The sequence below is a fragment of the Acanthopagrus latus genome, chromosome 15, assembly GCF_904848185.1.
Source record: "Acanthopagrus latus isolate v.2019 chromosome 15, fAcaLat1.1, whole genome shotgun sequence".
In the NCBI taxonomy this organism is placed as follows: Eukaryota; Metazoa; Chordata; class Actinopteri; order Spariformes; family Sparidae; genus Acanthopagrus; species Acanthopagrus latus.
In genome coordinates, this window is record NC_051053.1 from 6,957,940 (window position 1) to 6,977,931 (window position 19,992).

Below are 19,992 nucleotides of genomic sequence, written 5' to 3' on the forward strand. Positions count from 1 at the left end.
ACGATGATCGATGATCCCCAGTGTTTCCTCTGTCATCTCCATAGGGCTGGAAATTGTGCCTTAGTGTGAAATATCATAACATACTGAATGGATCTCCCCGCAATTATTCAAGGTCCCCAGAAGATGTATTTTAATGACAGTGAAATCTCTCTGCACCAACTTGTCAGATGGCCACGCATTTTCACAGAAGCATTCATTTTTACCAGGGGATGTATTCACGGGGTTATGTTTCCTCTAGCATGACCAGGAAATAGACATTTGCGTTTTTGTTTGAAGTATCTCGCTGTTATTGTATAGACTGCAGTGAAATGTGGCACACACATTCATGTCTCCCAGAGAGTGAAATCTGGTAACTTCGATCCCCTGACGGTTCATCCACTGCCACCAGCAGGTCAAAACTTTAGTTTGTCTTATACTTTGTTTTATGAGCACATTCATTCAATTCGAATCACGTTTACATCAGCCTCTGCTGTAGATTGTGTTCAATGCTATTTTGCAACTAAAATGGTGACCATGGTAAACATACTTGCTTAACATCAGCATATTAGCGTTGTGAACATGTTGGCGTGTTATTGCTAACATGTATCTGAGAGCACCATCACTGCGCCCAAACGCAGCTGCACAGAGCAGCTAGCGTAGCTGTAGACAGCACCTCATGTTTGTAGAATTTAAGTACATAAGGTAGAAAAGTATGTTTAACGACATCACAAGTTTATCTTCATGGGTCTGTGGTGCAGTATATGCTATTTAGGACAATTATCCTGGTGCAGAGCATAGTATTTATTGGAAACCGGTGACGGCAATGACACAACCTGTCATTTGGTCTGGATACGCATAGTAATAGTATGTAATAATAGTAGTTACATTGTTATGTTTATCATTACAAAGTTACATGCCAGAATAGACTGCACAATACAAACAGCAATATCAGTACACGATGTTAACAGTATCACATGGTTTGAAAATAGAGCGGTGCAAATGCATCTAAAAATGAATTGCTCTCTTTAGCCCCTCTTGTGTACAAATGATTGATGTAGTGTGTTGGTTGTGTAAGTATTTCAGTTCTACATGGTCTGCTTCAAGTGAAGGAAAAAAAATAAATTGAACAGGTTGAAATTTCTGCTTAAGGTGTCCTGACACCTGTGGTTTTGACAATGGCATTTTTTTTCTGGAACGCATAACTGATATTAGGGATGTCCCGATCCGATCATGTGATCGGAAATCAGAGCCGATCTCATGGTTTCAGACTGGATTGGAATCAGATGTTACATCCCAATTAGGGATCGGATATATATATGTATATTTATTCTCCTATTTTTTAATTTTTTTTCAGATCTATAATATTTCAAAACAAAGGGGGAAAATGTGTGTGCACAAGGCACGGGTCGGGTCTTGGTAAAAATAATGACCGGCCATGTTTTTTGTGCCGCTGATTCATGTGTTCATGTCACTCTGCAAGTAGTCCATTTATTTGTAACTTCATTCAAAGCAAAGTTCCACCAAAGAGCCTGCAATCGTTGCGGATGGTTATCTGATGTGTCAGTGTTTTGCCTATAAGCATTCTGCTGCTGGATTTTCAGCGCTGCCGCCACAAAAGAAAGACTTGATTTTTGTAGGTTTAATACCACGGGCATTAAATGTCACGTCATTGAATTACTTGGCATAAATTTATTAATACAAAATAATCGCAGTTTTTCCGATATCTTCCATGTCATGTGACCCAGTGATTCCAATCCAGCAGCACATTTGTATTAGTAAACTGGACAAATGAAACACCGCTCTTTTTTATTGAATTTTAGTGCTTCCTCTATTTTATATGAATATAAATATGCAGAAATTATGATTTGTTTCTCAATAGCATCCGTGTCATGTGGCCCACTGACTTCTGAAAGAGATTGTTTTCATAAAAAATATATATTAATAAAGAAAATAATAGTAAAAAAGTTCTGTAATGCTCAAGAGGTTGGACGTGTGAGGCGAACTATTTCTTGTTACATAGCAACAGCCGGTATAGAGGCTTGCCACCATCACACACAGATTGATCACATAAATGGTGGGGAGCAAAGAGTTGCTTGTCATAAGTAAATCTGGAGCAAATTATTTCTTGTAGCGTCAATAAGGAATGCAGTTTGTTTCATTAAGAGATCACTTCCAGATTACGGAGGATTGCCTGCATCTGGGTGAATAGAAAAGAGCTTGCTCGCAAATAAATGTATCAGCATGCTTTTAGTATGCAGTACATCTTACAATTTTAATGCTCAGACATGTGTGTATGCATTGTTTTCCCTCATGATTTTGGGCAGAATGAAAACAGAATTTGGAACAGCATTCAAACTGCATGACACAAAAAATAATTTCAGACCCAGAACACTACTGTTGAAGCTACTGAACTCAAAATGTCACATTAAATCAATCTCAATTAAAGTGGCTGCTATGTATAGATCTTGAAATGTTTAATGTATGCACAAGGAACAAAAGTTAAACAAGTCAGTGAGTGGGGATGGGAAGTTTTGGTAAGCCGTAAATCTGATGGTAATATCCATCAAGTGTCCCTGTCATTGAATAGTTTTATTGTTGTACATTGAATATGTTCAGCCCTTGTCTTTTTTTTTAGGAAAGGTTAGATGCTGACTTCTTAAATACAAACACATGGCAGCCAAATCTGTCAGTCATCGACCAGTTTTACCTAAATTTAGGTTTAGAATTGTGTTTAATGTGTCAGGCGTCATGTTTGAATGAGCATCACATCATTTGTTGTAATGGTAGGGATGATTATTGACAGCCTGTTTTCGCATAGTATTCTCAGTGTGGATGAACAGTTTTAAATGACATAGTTGAGTGATATGTGTGAACTGATCCAGAACAAAGTTATTTCAGCTAAGAGGCTACAATACTAGGTGGGCTGAGTGCTCATCATTGAAAAGAAAATGGAGAGAGAATAATAGCTTTCTGACGAGTTGCTAACCCCAGACCACGACTGCTCAGTTACTCAGATCCCCCTTTATGATTGACAAATGTCCCTTGTGTTTGGGCTATAATTGTAAAGCTGGAGACTACATGACAACAGCATCAGTCTGCTGGCTGCAGAATGGCATATTCTGTCCATGACAACAACGGCACACTTTTGTTTGGCCTTTTTGGTGGAACAGGGCTGCACGCCACCAACCCTGCTGACGCTGAAATGGACATTTTGTCTTTGTGTACTTAATGTGAGCAGTAAAACTGCAGGGTAGTGACAAGGGCAATTGTCCCACAGAACAGCAGGAACAATTGTCTGTATGTTTGCCTATACATGTGTTCATGTTCCCTCAGCCCCCAGATGCAAGCTGTGTGGTGGAAAATGTGTGTTCTGTGTAGTTTTTGGCAAAATTTGGACTGGAACATGACCAGCTAACATTTGAAAATGCCTGGAATGTCAGTTATTTGTGCTTGCATTTGGCATGTGGGTGAATGGGACTAAGGATTTCCTCAAACAAACAAACAACAAGCAAATAGTGACATCAGGCAGATTGTCTTGTTTTTGATTTAAACTTTAGCATGGCCCATTTTCTGCTCCAGCATGCCTCCTCTGATAGGCCTTTGGCCCACATTTTCCTAAATTTTCAAAAAGACCTAGCTGAGCTTTGTTACCATTTTGCAAAAAAGACCAACAGATTTAATGGTTTTCATCTGAAATGCACTGTCTTCATCTGTGATTGTTTGTCTTTGTGAGTGCCTGGGTGTACATCTGTGTGCATGCACAAATTTTGTTATATTGGCTTAAAATCATGGTGGTCTCATATTTGTTATTCAAAGTTATGCTTTATGCAGCATTACACCATTTGACTGTCAGTTTGCATCATATCATGTTAAGTATTCATGGAGTGTTTTTTCCTGCTGTAGATTTTGCTCAAAGCTGCCACCTCATTGCCCAACTGTATAGCCTCATCAATTGACTGTATATTGCTTTTAATGAAAGCAGTGTGCAGTAGCCAAATGACTCTTCAGTCACCGCTTTGCTCATGTCCTTTTAATGTATAACCTGGTCTGTGAGTTCCCTTTTTTGTGGAGCATGGAAGGGAATAGTAAATGTATTTAGTTGGTTAGGCATTAGACTCGGCCTCTCTGTGACGGGCTGACTCGGGATGAAAATAGTCATGTACTGTAGCTCGACTAATTTGTGCAACTTTGTCATCTCTGCACTCATCCTCAGCCCCCAGCCCCATCTTACATGTTCATAGAGCATCGCTCAGGGGTATCCATGACCCTCTTCATACAAAATTACACTCATGAACACACAGTCTGAATGCTGGTATGATATTTGAAAAATTGCTACACTGAAGTCTGTAAGGATAACATTTTATTGATGACAATTCTCTCTAATATTTTTGACGACTGTAACCATAAATACAAGGTTTAGCAAGGTTTGTTTTGGCTGCATGCTGATTTGAGCTTAGCGAAGCTCCTGCTCTGTGAGCCCGTGGTCACTCCTCCTGAGATAGCATGTGTACAGTAGTTACAGTGGGGGGATGGGCTGAGTGGGGGTTGATGCAGCACTGTACACCCTCAGCACTAGAGCAGCAGAAGGAAGGGTGGGTCAACCAGTAGAAAGAGCACTGCAGATCTGTGATGAGTCTAAATGTTCGCTTTGGATTTTAGCAACATTTTTATTTGTACATCATCAAATAAGAAAATGTTGTATTTAAATGGTGGTGACGAGTTGCAGGAATAAAACACGTAGGAGGTCACTCTCACATGTACAGATGTTTTGAAATGTATATACATTCCTGCTGCCCACAGGGTATACAGGCGTTCTATTGTCAGAAATGGTTAAATATTTATATTTAGGTGGAATAACATTTTATAGTTTGTCAGCTGAAAACATTTGACCTGATTAATGAGTGGCATTTGTGGATAGGTGTCTGATTAAAAAAAAAAAAAGAATAATTAAAAAAAACAAAAAAACAATTTGGGTAAACTATGCAAATATGATTTGATTTTTTGTTCCTGACAAATCACTTTGAATATGATAAACCTCTTGACATTTTGGGACTTTAGACTCTGCTAGAAACAAGAGATGATACTTATGAGTACTGCAGTATAGAGTTATATACCACCAGAAAGATTTACTCAGTAATTAGTTGATCAAATAAGACTGAAAACCACAGAACAATCCCTTTTAACATAATGAAATAAATTACAAATATACCATGGGAAGAAACATACTAATGGAGCCATGTGGAGATGTCGGTTAACAGCCATCGTGGTGGTTAAAGTACTTTCTGCCCACTTCAGCTCCATCTCAAGGGTTGCAGGCTCACATTGTGCTTCGAGCATTGACACTGGAAAATTAGGTTACATGAATGAATGTAAAAGTAGAATTTATGAATACATTTTGAATTGCATCCTTATGTCTCTTTCACTTCTCTTAATATTGATTTCAGTACATGCACTGTGTCGTGATTTTGTGCATGGGCCGATGCCTAAGAAAATCAACCTTTTGGCTATGCCACCAACTCCCATAACACCGGCAATAAGCTGTAAAGAAGGCTTTACATACGAGACGCATTGTGTTATATTCACAGTAATGTAGAGCATAGGTCAAGGTTAGCATTTAGAGAGGTTAAGCTGATCTTAGATCTGTATGAATTCTCTTTCTAAGTCGTCATGGAAAGGACAAGGGCAACAGACACTCAACATATTTACTCTCTTCCGTTCTCCAATTTGAAGAATGGAAGAACAAGAAGAAGAAGAAGTAGGTCAGAATGAGGCTTACGGCCAATTCATGGTTGTATGGCGTCTACATCGTGTCATGATAGAGATTTCGTCATCCGCCCTAGTGCGTGACATTCGGTGAAGACCCTTGTGCGGATGTCCACGTGAGGCACAATATTTGTGACTACTGGCAGCATGTATCTGAAAAATAAACTGGATGCTAGTTTTGTGCATTGTATCAATATACTGTTTTCCCCATCCTTGGTCCTGATCCTGTCGTGGGAGTGTTTTCTTTAGGAGGTTACCATCACATTTTCCCTTGTGGATATTTGGAGCCTGAATGTGTACGCATGTCCCCAATTGCAGTATTTGTACAAGCTCGGTCAGCACCTGTCTGCCTCCGTCCTGGAGCATAATCACGGCTTAAGTCAGATTGGGCAAAGTCCAGAGTACATAAGCTGTAAAGACATGCTGGAAGGTTTCACGTCAATGTTTGCGGTGGATGCCTAAGTTATTAATCAAGTTACAGTTCCAAATGCTGCCGCTCATAGTTTCACAGAAATTCCGATTTGCTCACCCCTCCCCTTGTTATGTGGCTTGTTTATTGACAAATGTTGTAAATTGCAGCCCTCATTTAATTGCTCTTAATTTAAAAGGCCTTAAATTTATTTGATCAGATTTTTACTGCCCCCTGCTTTTCTGGCATATTTGTGATGACAAATGTGATGTCATGCTTGTGTCCTGGCAATTTGAGAAAGGCATATTTCTGTGGGTTTACCCGTGCTTTAAAAATCTGCATATACACAGTCATTTTGGTGTAAAAGTGGTATTAGTTTACCTGTGGCCAAGCCTGCGTCAGACAAATTGAAAAACTGGTATGTAAAAACACTGGCTAAGTATATTTAAAAATATACTTTGGTGCACGAAAACGTAATGATAGTCCCTTGTTTGAAACCTTTCAATAAAATATATAAAAGTGTACAGTTCGAATTTCTTATCGGAAATATACTAGATACTGTAAACTTAAGTGATGTCAGACAAATGAAACCATACTTCTCTTTTTATTATTATTTTTCTCTAAATTCTGATTGAAAGGAGAAACTTTTTTTAAGTGATAATTTGCAGCTTGTTAACCCTTGCTTCTCTCATCTTTAGAACAAAGTTGATTTCATTTTTCATAGCAACAAAGTGCGTTTGTTGTTTTTTCTCCTCATTTCAGCATCCCTCCGTGAGAATTAAGATCTGCCTTCACTAAGCTATAAATTGCCTGGAGGCAAGCCACAGCATGTATTTGGAGTAAACAAAAAAAAACAAGCCAGTGAGGGTTGGAAATAGCAAAATGGGCTTGAATCATCACTCTCCTCATATAGAGCTAGATGATTGACATTAATGAGTAACTCTCTGCCACAGTAAAAAACAAACAAACAAACAAAAAAACAGGAAAAATGTATGCGCATACAATTCTGGATAAAAGGCTAAATCTTCTAATGTGACTCAGTGACATGTTGTCAACGCAATTAAGCCGTTAGGTGTGTTTTCTCCCCCTCATTTTTGCAAAGGCGAAAGATCGTCAGCCTCATTAACCTGATATCTTTGTCCTGACTGTCTTTTCATTAGTCTTCACAAGTTTTGATATAATTAGGTGTTAAGCCTGGTGGAACAAAATGCCAGGCAGGCTCTTATTTCCCTTTTTTTCTCATTATCACTTTGTACCTCTATACCCCGTTCTTATTAATTTATCTTGAGGCTGATCACTATACATCAAGCCAGAAATGTGTAATAGCAGCTCATTGATGGCCTAATTTTCTTCTCAGCAGCTTAATTAATTGGCTAATGTTACTTTAAAGTGGCAACACACCTTAAAAGCTGAACATTAAAGTGTTATTCCTGCATCCAAAAGTGCATAAATATTGCAACTGTGGCTGAGTGTAAGGCACTCAGTAGGTGTTCTTTTTCTATTCATTGTGCATAATAATTCTGGCCGTTATTCACTCTTTCTTTATACAGTCATTTATTTTGAAGAGCTTACATGTTGGCTATACACGGCATCCATATTTTATTCATTGCACATGTAAATTTAAGTTGCTGGTCCCAAAATGGTTGTGTTTTGAAGAGGGCGGTTCCGAAGAGGTCCCTTTTATCAGCCACTACACTGAGCTCTGCTCTGTCAGAGGGAACCCGTTAATATTGGCTCAAAGTCATGGTTTACAGTATGACACATTTTTTAAATGCCCTAAACTGAATTCCTGAAGAGTAGTTTGATGTCATGGCGCTGCTCCGTCAAACGAAAGTGGATGACCTACTTTTCTCCCCCTGCCTCTGAAATATTTCAGAAATAGGATTGGATAGCTCCAGCTGAAGTCCTGTGCACTAACCCAGAAACAGACTCACGCTGCAGCTATAGGCAAGGCTGTGTTTCACCACTTACCACCCCCCACCCCACCCATCTCCCCCCTCTTTATGTTTGGCTGTTGAAAAGTGGGTGGGTATTTGTAGGGAAGCAAAGCGAGGGCATTTTAACAGATGACAGCTTTTTATTGAATTCACTGTGAGTTTTGGAAGGGAGTGGATGCTAAGGGCTGATCATTTTCTCACGTGTTATCTGTGGAGACAGACTGTAAGTAGGCATTTACTCTGTGTGTAGTTAGATGACCTATTCAACACATTCGACTAATGTCATTTAACTTGTCATTAACTTGTCATTTTCATATTCAGGCCTAAATATTTTTAATTCTTAATGCTGTTAATATGTATGTGGTTTACATAGCCTTATAATAACCATCTGTTTTGTTTTTTGTGCTTTTGATTTGTGGCTTTTGGGTGTATAGCACATTTGAAATGGTGCACTCCCTCATTTAAGATCCAGTTCAGTAGACAGATGTTACCTCTGACCTCTTTAGCGCTTGATTTAATGCATGCAGTGGTTTTGGATTGGTTACACTGACCCTGCGGCAGTAGGCAGACATTGCATATTGTGTTAATGCACAGCTAAGTGAAGTCCTGTGCAGCATAACGTACTGTATCTTCCAAACAGCTGGGACTGTAGGATACCACCATCTCATTGGTAATGCATTTAAGATTTTCCCCTTAGCCTATATATTTGATGTAAGTTGTTTTGCTTTAAAGACAGCATTTTGTAGATTGCTTAACTGTAAACTGTCACTTAGTGGAATGTGAAGATTTAGTTTTGGTTAAATTCTCAGTCTGCAGTGTTGTATAGGGTACTTTCACACCATCAGCAAGCTGTCTTGTTCATGGCTGTTTCTTTTTAATGTTACAACATGCAGTCACTCCCAACTCTGTAGGTGCTGTAGTTGCTTGGCAACAGGAGGATGGAGTGCATGCATTTACTGTCGAAGTAAAAAGCTAGGGTGGAGGCATTTTAACAGAAGCATATATGGTTGCTCGCAGGGGTTGTCAAGATGAAACAGACAGGCGGAGACAGGCCTGGCCTGGCCAGTGAATGGCTGAGATATCGCATGAATGTCAGTTATGTACAGTAGACCAGGCTCTAACTATTTTTCTTTCTGAGTGCATGAAATTAATTTGGTCCCTTGGGCAGATTTGGTTTTCTTAAACAGTGATTCATTATGAGTCTCTGTGCTGCTGCTGTTGGTTTCAACAGCATGCCTTAATTAGGGCGAGATCTTGACAAATGTTTGGTCAAAATGTTCATGTTCCATTTGCTACTTTATCATTGACAACTGTACACTCACTGAATGTCATGTCTTTTCTCAGGTTTTGAGAGCATTCTCGACGGTCTGTTTGGTCCAGAGCTGGTAGAAGACCTTCAATTATTTAAGGGTAAGAATTTAATTATTTGTTATCAGTGTCTATGATGATGCATGTATATAAATGACATGAATGATAATTTTGTGGTTTAAGCAGAATCAGTTATCTGCTCATTACGACAATGCTGCTGCATTGTACCATCTGGTACCCCTCTACATTCTCTCAACAAGACAGAAGAGAAGAGAAGATGCCTTGTGTTCCTACAAAGTTGGTGTTTTGGATGGCGTGGGGCCAGTGTAAAAGTCTACAGTGTCCTACAGACATTTTTTACAATGCATGATCTCAGTGTGACAATAGTGGGCATTATTTGGGGTTCCATTACATTTGTAGTGAGAGGACTGTCAAAGTCCAAGTGATCTTGCTACATTAGCAGCTGGAGACGGTGGCTGCTGAAATGAAGTTAAACTCAGTCGACTTTATCCTGATTCAGTCAGTCTCACTAACACAAATCAAATCACTCATGATGGCCTACTCGCTTATTTCAAACTGAACTTTTTTTTTTTAACCATTTGTGATGCATCCCACATGCAGCTAGAAATTATGGTTGTGTTGGTGATGATGCAGAAAGAGACAGCCGAAACAAAATGTAGCATATGCAGGATCATGGATCAGACTATCAGATATATCCTCATCCCCTAAGGGAGAAGACATTACAAACAAACTGTTGGACATAGACAGCAAGCAGATTTGTAGACTGCAATTTAACCATAGGGATAAAATGATTAAACTGATGTATCTTGTTTTCTGTTAATTCTGAGTTCTAAGTTATTTTATATATATATTTGTATTTATGGCACCTCTCTTTTTTTGTCTTCGTAGACCTTGAACCTACAGCAGTGTCTGACTGGTCATTCGATGAAAACTGTCTATTCTGCTGTTTGAGACGAAACAAAGTAAAGGTAAGATATATTTTTGTTGGGCCTCTGAATTTCATTCAGTTGTAGTGGGGGAATAATAGAAGTAGCCTTCTTCATGCCATGGCTATGGTTTGTAGCTGAGATACTTTCAAACTGTAAAATGCTAAAAAGCTTCAGATATGTGATAAAGATCAGAATCCAGACCAGATGATGATTGATGAATGTTGGGAGTGCATTATAAGTGTCTGTGCTCTGCCATCCATTAGAGTTTCTCAGCAGAATTAGCCTGATGCCTTAAGTGAGGACAAATGACTCAACTCAGTGAAAATAAAGTCTCCCCATGTATTGTTTTGGATATATGTATCTTGTTTTACAGTACTTAAAAATGTTATCATTCAACAGGAACACTTAATTGGCTTGAACGACGAGGGGCTTGAAAATTCACCCAAACCTCTCCTGGTTAAAGATCAGACCACAATCAGCAGACTAGAGAGACAAGCCGAGGAATTTCTCAATGCAGTCCTCAGCCGCAAAGGTGAGTCTTGATGTCTCAATGATGGAGTGTGTCTAGTTTATCAGTATTTTTGCATTTATAGGACACTAATGGTTCTAACGTCCACCTTTTTTTCCTTTTCAGATGTGCCAAATTTCTCAGACCCACACATTCCAGTAGTGGCTCGAGAGATCCTTCAGAGAATGATCCGACAGTTTGCTGACGAATATACCTCAAAAACCAGCTCCCCTCAGGATACTTGCTCAGATTCCCAGCCTCACTCTGACCAAAGCCTGCCGACCCCACCATTGCTCTCAGGGGCTCCTCCCTCTACCAGCCCTGCACCCATTGTGGCTGGGCCTGCACACAACCAGAACCCCGTCCTCAGCAAGCTCCTCATGGCTGACCAGGATGCTCCTCTTGACCTCACCATCAAGAAGCCCCTGGCTGCACCTGCTGACCAAGGTAGTGTGAACTCAACATCCATAACTGTGCAGCTAAATCAGGACTAAACTGGTGCTGCGGTGATTGGTCACTCTGAACATAACGTTATGTTTAATTTGAGCTTTGTCTTTTCTTTTTCTTGTCAGATGGAGTTCTTGACTTATCTATTAAAAAGAGTCGCTGTAGCAGCAGCCTGCCTTCCCGTAGTCCCTGCCTTTCTCCAGCCACACCCACACTCAAAGGGTAAGATAACTTTCTTTCTCTTTGTGCCTCCAGTCCTTAAGCAGTTACTGTTTATGAGGATGCAAAGTTATGGTTTAGGATGACCACACAATTAATTTTTGGAATTAATTGGATAACTACACACAGGTCACGTGTAATTGCACCAAGGCACTGGCATTAGCTGAGGCCTGAAATTTGAGTCCTGAAATTGGTGATCACTTGGCCGTTTGGTGACTTGATGGAAATGAACAACAACAAACAGGATTTTGCTCACAGAAACGTTTTCTGCTGTTAAGAAAAATGAATCAAGGTTTCTCCAACTGCAACAGAGGGAAATCTTCAATGTGCTTCTTGTGCTTGACATCACTCTAGCACTTGTTTCTAAATACAGCGTGTATCATACTGCAATTCAAAATTAATTACCTTGCAGGCTTTTATTTAGTTCAGCGATGATGGGGTCCCTGGTGTAGCCAACTAGGGACTGAATGGGCAGCATGTATTACTATTGTGGCTTAAAAAAGATTCTGTCGGCATGGCCTTATTTTTTAAGCTTCTGTTCGTTATTTTGTCACAAGACACCAACTGGCCTCTGATGACTTTCTACAAGACTTGTAGCCTTGCTAATGTTCCTCCATCTAACTATAGTAAAAGATCACCAATTATTTGGTAATAACTACTCCTTGAGCACTGAAGACCTGCACAAAATGCAGTATAAAGTAGATACACTTTTCAAAAACACTCCTTAGACTCTGAGATTCACAGTGATGAGGCAATAAAGCAGTAGAGGTGTTTAAATCAATCCCATTTGCATGCCAAGTTCCATCCCCAATTAAAGATTGCATTAAGTTGTATTTATTCTCAATTTGTAAGCAATGCTTGTACATCTATTAGTACGTCGCATTTGTAGATATTATATCACACATACTTACAATAAACAGGATGCCGACATTTCCTGTAGACTACCCACTGATGCTGAAAATACACACTTCCCTATTAATGCCATTCATACAGATCAGAGGGCTGAATTTTTTATTTTCTAATTAAAATAACATTTTTTTCACTATTAAAGAAATCATCACCTTTTGAAACAACATCTTTACTGAAACAATAATCTATTATTTCATTTTGTTGCTTTGTTCTGTTCTGTTTTCCTTCATAGCAAACCCATTTGACACATAATATACTCATCTAGACTTGATTGTGCCTGTAATTAAAATTTCATATTGATTAATTAAGCACCAGTGGCTTTGCTTTCTCCTCTGCTGCTATGAGAGCTGATGGGATCTAAAAGTGATCATCATTGCTAGCAGAATAAAGCAGCCTCTTCTTATATACACAGCATGCACATTGTCCTCAGTTTGATAAAGATGACTAGTATTTATATGCTCTGTAAAGTAATGACTTTGTGCATATTTTGTTTAAATGTAATATGTATTCAAACTATTCACTCTACCATGCTTAATTTGGGTTTTCTAGAGATATAAGCTTGGAATAATGCTGTATGACCGTTAGACAATGTCTGTACCACAGCTCTGGAGAATCATAATGGGCCCTTTTGAAAAACAATAACACTCTCCCCTTTCATTGGAAAAGACGTGTTCAATATTGTGATCTGGTTTGTGATCACACTTTAGTAATTCCGTTAGGTTTGACAAACACAACAACCCTCTGCTGGCTAACTCTTTTATTGCTGTGCTTGTTTAGTGGTAACGTCACACACAAAATGTCAAGAGCTTTATTTGCATTAGTCATTTTGTATGGCGTAGATACTGTGCCCTGCTTAACAGCTACACGCCAAGCTGCCTGACAAATAATCCCTCCTTCTGGCTAAGCTTTTTGAGCCATGGGAAGACCTTTATGTACTCCTAGAAATGCCTTTTTCTTTGCCTTTTATTTCATTGTTTCTTTGCCCTTTCTTTTAATTTTGTTTCTCATTATTTATGTTGCTGCAGATTTTGTTAACAATCATTACAGCAAACAAATAAAAAATTGTCAAACTTGAGCCTTTTTTGTTCTTAAAAGTCACACACACTACAACACAGTTATTTAAAAAGATAGTGATGTTACCAATGCAAGGTCATATAATAAAGGAGTGGCCAACATCCTCCCCTCCCCAACCCATCCTCCTTTAGAAAAGAGACAAAAGGCACTGTGCAAGCTCTGCTTACACCCAATTTCCTTCCATCCAATCAGGCGATCCTTGAGAGCGGACGGACAAGTCGGGCTGTTTATGAGGAGCCTACAGGATGGGAGGAGGAGGGAGAATATCGGCCACTCCGCCCGTTATAAGCCTTCCTCATCTCTTGCATACTCGCTGCACATCAAAGAGGAGGCCGATCTGGAGAGCGACCCTGAGTCACCTCTCAGCCATAACCACAGCTCCAGAAATGGATCCACCTCCTGGAATTCCAAAACTCATTTCGGGGCCCTTCTCAAACTCAAAGCCAACAGTGAGGCTAGTGAGCGCCTTAAAGACATACCCAGGTTGTTGGAAGCCGCCGGACTTCTGACAAAGTCACTTGCCTATGAGAAAGGAAACCTTCAGGAGGCCTGCAGGGACCGCAGCCTCTCCCTTTCTCAGTCACCACCTTTTGACCTCAAGATTCCCCAGGTGCGGGTTTCGGCCACAGGGACAGACCCTTCTTGGGATTCCCTGTCCACCGAGTATTCAGGTTCCCTTTGTGAGAATGGTCTTGGAAAGACGCTTCGTTCCCTTCTTCCCAGGCCGATGCAGAAAAAGAGCAGCGGAGGATTTAGTAGCTCAGGCTCGGAGAAGGAGTACTGGCTTTATGACACTGACCGCCAATCCTTGGGGGGAAACTATCCTCTGGATTCAGAGTCAGACCTTGCAAACAAGCAGCCGAGGAAGAAACGCGGGCGATATCGCCAGTACAACACCGAGCTGCTGGAAGAAGCTATTGTGGTGGTGATGGGTGGGAAAATGAGTGTGTCCAAAGCCCAATCGATCTATGGCATTCCACACAGCACCCTGGAATACAAAGTTAAAGAGCGATTGGGGACCTTGAAAAATCCCCCCAAAAAGAAACTGAAGCTGATGAGCCAGGTAGAGGAACGGGATGTTTCACTGTCCCCTGAGAGGAAAGAGTTCCAAAACTCTCAGCACATTGTTTCTGAGAAAAGAGAGAGTGGATCTGAGGAGAATGGGACGGATTTCCATGATGGAAGCCTCTCATCTAATGAGTGATATAACTGTAAACCTTTTGATAATGCATTTGCCAGACAGTGGTAGTACCTGACCTGTTTTTCCATAAAACTGTAAGAGTAAATCGAATTACCCACATCTCTTATTAACTTATTAAACGTCCCCCTTACTTTGGTCATAAATGTGTTTGTGTATGGTGGAACTATCTCAAACACACCAAGTGTCCCATTATACATACATTAGTGACCCTTCACTACAAAAATTATGCCTGGAAGGCATGCTAGCAATTTGTTAAAGACATTTTAATAAACTACAGTATATTATTAATTTATGTAGTTAATCTCTTTAAAATAATCATTCCCGGCTCTCCAAATGTATTCTGTATATAGAGCTAAATTGAATTATGTCCAAGGAAGTGGCGCCCCTTAGTGTCTTTTTCCAGTACTGTCCAGAGCACTTGGTTATATGTTATAAGTACATTTATATAATGAATTCTGCTGTGTGTGTGTGTATGCCCTGCAACTATAGGTCAAGGTATATTAAGCATCCATTACTGTAAAGTGATTATGGAGGACAGTGAAAGTCTCTGTCACTGTTTTGCAAATGCATCTCCTTGACTGAAATGGACACTGGAGATCTAAGAAAAACAATGTCTGAACACTATTATCCAAAATATGGATTTATTGCTCTTGTCTGTTGGAATAGCGTGGTTTGTTGCCCAATATTCCACTCTCTTTTGGAAATCCAAAATAAGCTTATCTTCACAAGCATGACAGGTTTTTGCCACATTTCTTTCTTTCTGTATCTTTTGTGATGTTAGTTTTTTCCATTGCCTTCACTCCACTCAGGATAAAGTCAGATCAGGACGCAGTACTTGTCAGTCAGAGAATACGTCTTTATTATACAATGGTCTAGTATACACACATAAATATACCTCAGCTACAAATGTGCTTGACAAAATCATTGCCTCAACCAGCCTCTAACAGGGAAATATAACCAAATACCCTTTGTGAGGTTACACTTCAGGATGTCTTACTGACAAGTATATGTGTCCTACACTCAGATGACTTCACAACCTACCAGAACCAGTTATCAGTAGCATTTCCGTGCCGATATAGGCCTTCACAGGATATCAGGGCTCGTCTGTTTTAGATTTCAGGTATTATCTCTGGGATGTCTTTCTCTAAGATGTATGAGAAGGACAGACTTTTTGTCTTTGTTTTGATCTTAAAAGTAATGCAAAACCATTTCTGTGCACATATAAAAGGTGTTATATGTACACATCTTAATTGCTCATAGCACATTGTAAAGAATTATTTCTTCTGGTCAAATAACAACCCATAGCTCAGTTTGTGAGGACAAGACTTCATCTCAGGAACTGAAGTATTCTGTGCATTGATATTGGATAAATCTCAACTTTCCAAAAGAGTTCAGGTATTTTTTCATGATGTTTACTACAGCTAAACAAAACAAATTCAGATAAGCCATGTCGTCATGTGAGTCTTAGTTAAAATCTGTGTTTTTTTTATTTTATTTTAGGAGGCGCTTAGCTCAAAGACATTATTTCATAAAACAAAGCAGAACTTTATCAAGCAATATTAATAGATGATCATGCCTCAATCCATACACATCTGTTTCTCAAGTTACCGAGGCAAAAATGGAAATGGAAATAACTTCTGTAATTTCTGGAAAAGCAGTTGACACTTTTCCTTACTTCTGTCGTTTCCTTGAGATGTCTCTGAGTCAAGTGGCTTTACCAAAACTCAGGCTGATACCATCTCCTTAAGATTATTACTAATTGTATGTTGGGTCATGGCGCTGTTCGTAGTGATAATGTTAAAAAAACTTTTGAAGAAAGCCTGTCCCCTGTTTCCATTTTATACCCCTTTGATAGAATTTCTGCCTGGTCCACTCGGTAGAGGGAAACTACATGTGTCTGCTTGGTCCATTATTTTTCTCTGTCAGGACACCTCATTGTGCATTATCACTTATACCTCAGGACATTTCAGAATATGGGAACATGACCCCTTGTTCTTTTATTGGTATGATACACAACTCTAGCAAATCTTGGTTATTAATTTTTCCCAAACATGCAGCATTTTAGCTGTTCAGTGTTCCTTAGATGAACCTGGATGTTTTTGATTAAAGAAATAATTCCTCAGTTTCAGGCATTTAACACAGATTGTAAGCATTTTCAAGTGAGAGCTGGTTCATAAGTCAAATGCAGTTCAGGGACTTGTGCACTTGTATGCTAATATCACTATAACAATAATCTACCTTTTTATGTTCTTATTCTCTGCCACTTTGTGCTCTAAATGCGAGTATTCTTTGTTGATTTAATTTATTGTTTTTAATATGGTTTGCATGTTCTCTCACTACAAGGTGAAAGCCTTCAGAAATGACAGACAAATGAATAACCACTTCAATTAAATGTAAGTTTTACATATATTCACAAAATCGCTGAATAACTTTGCCTCGGTTGAAAAATGCTAAACATAGCCATTGCTTCATGTACGTATGTACAAAAATGTAGTCGCTAAATCGCCATTATTATTTGAATTTGAATATTTCTTGCATTGACAATCATCGAGCATTACTCATAAGTCACACTTTCTTTTTGGCATTTAAATTGTTTAATGCATTTTAAGTAATATATAAAAGACATACAAGAGCTTTTAGCTTAATGACAGGTAGAACATATGTTTGCTCTCCTTGTTAATTGTAGCAAATCTAATGGTTGACTACCTCATCTGGAAAACTCATATCACGGTCTACTGTTCTCATAGCTGTTTCATGTAGCAATTTTTCATGTACACAACACACAGTTTATTATGAAATTCCTTGTATAAAGGCAAACAGCTCATAGGAAGAGCTGTCTTAACGTTGATGAAGACAGCAGGAACTCTGTTCAGCCCTTTGTAAATATTTTCAGTATATCTTTGTAACCTTGTAGTGTATACTTATAGTGTAATCTACTTAATGTTTTCTTTTGGGGGGGTTGTGGGGCTAGTTGTTCAGACAGTTGAGGCAAACATTTTTGATGATCTCCTGTTTCAGAGAGACCTTTTTGCTCCTACAGCGGGGAAAGAATTTACCTCCCCTTACATACCCACTCAAACTGATTATTTCAGAGTTATTTTATTAATGCAGTATTTATTCATCAATATTTATTAATAAATGGTTTTATCATTTATCATCACCATGAATGTAAATGGCTTTAACAAAACAAAACATTACTCATATAAGTGATTATAGATGCAAATAGATATTGCTTAAAAGGTATATTTAACTGTCTTACATGATAGGTGTGAGGGGATGAAATTTAAGATCTTTCCACTTACTCCTGACACAAGTTGGGTTTGATCTTTTGCTTATAAATATGATGGATGAGGACAGAAGTCTTTTGAACAACTACAAATTATGTGGCTCTTCAAATGATTATAGAGTCCCCATGTCCATAAAAATATATAGAGATTTTGTATATTTGATTTAACATTTACAATGTACAAAGGAATGACACTGGGTATATTTTGCATGATTGGACTAAATCATATGTGTTGATGGGAAGTTAGTGTATATGGTGAAGTTTATCTTTGAGGATGTTTTATTGAAAATACTGGAGTGTTGGTGTGTCAAGTCAACAATGTAGTGTGAACCTGAAATCTTGCTGAATCAGTTTGCTATCTGGTCAATGGTTCATTGAAGATTTGTATGATTAAATTCCCCACACAGTAGCTCGTAATTGCCACATTGTTTGTATCCCTAATGTACAGTATATGAACATTGTGGGTAAGTTAACACATTCATGTTTGTGTGCTTGTGAAATGTCTTGGGATGGAGTTGTAATTCGGTTTGCTTCTCTTTGTTATATTGGATATTTTATTCCTCTGGAAGAAAAAGGCATGTACTTTTATGTTGGATCCTTACAGCAATGCTAAGTGAAAGAAATACCAAAACCCTCAGGGATGAGAAACTTACCATTTGTTATTCAGGTACCCATCTATACTCCTTAGACTTTGCGAGCAGGGATGTGAAGATAATGAGCCCAGCAAAAAAACATTGGTCAGGTTCCAGTTGTAGCAAATGTTATTTTTTTAATCTCTAAAATTTATTTTTTAATCTTTAAAAGTTACTTTGGAGATGAGTCGGCAGGCTGTGCAACTGATTTAGTGTTGGCAGCCACAATTATTTCATTATTTTCATACTCTGTTATCTTATGAATGTCAATATAACCTCAGTGCAGGTAAAATGTTGACCGATGGGCTATAAAAGTAACTCGTTTCTTTCTAGTTCAGTGCCTCAAACAGCACATACTTTATTTTTAAAAAAATGCTTAATCTAAGATCCTAACACAATATGTCTGAATATTTCAACATAAAGTCCTATGGCTCTTCTCACTTAGTATACATGCATTCATGCCTCACACCTTTAAAGTTATATTGTAACCTTTGTGATTTAAAGCTGAAATCCACAATGTTTTTTTTTTTAATCTTTCTTATGTAATTTTGCCCATGCATCCAGCTGACAACACTAAAACAGTCTGTTTTCAACGTAGTACAGTTACCCACAATCCCTCATTGTACTTAGCATGTTATTTGACAATGCAGTGTCGTATTTAATTGAATACAAACACAATATTGGATTCCCATTATCTAGATTAACACATTTGATATTCTGCAGAATGTCATATCTTTTATTTTTACCAACTACATGTCCATCCAGCAGCTGCCAGCTTCCCTCGTTCTGCAGTACACACTTTGTACAAAGCTATTACACTTTTCATTACACAACATAGCCTTGTTACATGCCACTTCAGGAATCTCGATGTAGTTCCATTTGTCTTTTCATTTTTCTTGTTTAAAAACATAAATAGCAATGCTTTTTTTTTTTCTTCACAAAGAAAATACCATTTTCAGAGTTATAAGATACATATATGTATATATATATATTTTTTGCCGTAATGTGGTGGTATACATGCTCCAAAGGTATTGGAGAATTTTGTAATAAACCTACCTCATTGACAAAACTTAAGCCCAAAATACAAAATCATTCCCCCCCAGTTGACTGATGATTTTAGATTTGCATTGGCACAAACAAAAACCTTACATGTAACTTATTTTGCATATATTGATGCTTGATTTTTCTTTAACTAGTAAATTTGTCTTAAGTTGTTGAGCACTTGTATCTAAATGTCACCCTTTGCACTAGTCATGAAATACATGAAAACTTGACAAAAATGATGTACTCTATATTTCTCCCTAATGTATTTGCTCTTTTAAGTGATAAAGTTGTATTTTACTTGTTTTAATCAAAGTGGGCCACCATTA

At 38.5% G+C, this 19,992-nt stretch overlaps 1 protein-coding gene across 2 annotated transcripts in view; it reads left to right on the forward strand.

Moving 5' to 3' along the window:
- The window catches only part of wu:fc17b08 (ligand-dependent corepressor), a 28,374-nt gene that overhangs the window by 1,315 nt on the left and 7,067 nt on the right, over positions 1-19,992 (forward strand). Inside the window, exons 2-7 of one of the 2 annotated variants that reach the window (XM_037124696.1) lie at positions 9,433-9,498; positions 10,306-10,385; positions 10,746-10,878; positions 10,981-11,301; positions 11,427-11,523; positions 13,696-19,969. In XM_037124696.1, the coding sequence (XP_036980591.1) occupies positions 9,433-9,498; positions 10,306-10,385; positions 10,746-10,878; positions 10,981-11,301; positions 11,427-11,523; positions 13,696-14,707 (1,709 nt within the window). In that variant the 3' untranslated portion in view covers positions 14,708-19,969. Of the gene's footprint in view, positions 1-9,432; positions 9,499-10,305; positions 10,386-10,745; positions 10,879-10,980; positions 11,302-11,426; positions 11,524-13,695; positions 19,970-19,992 lie in introns of those variants that run through there. The other variant, XM_037124695.1, reaches the window with a different exon arrangement.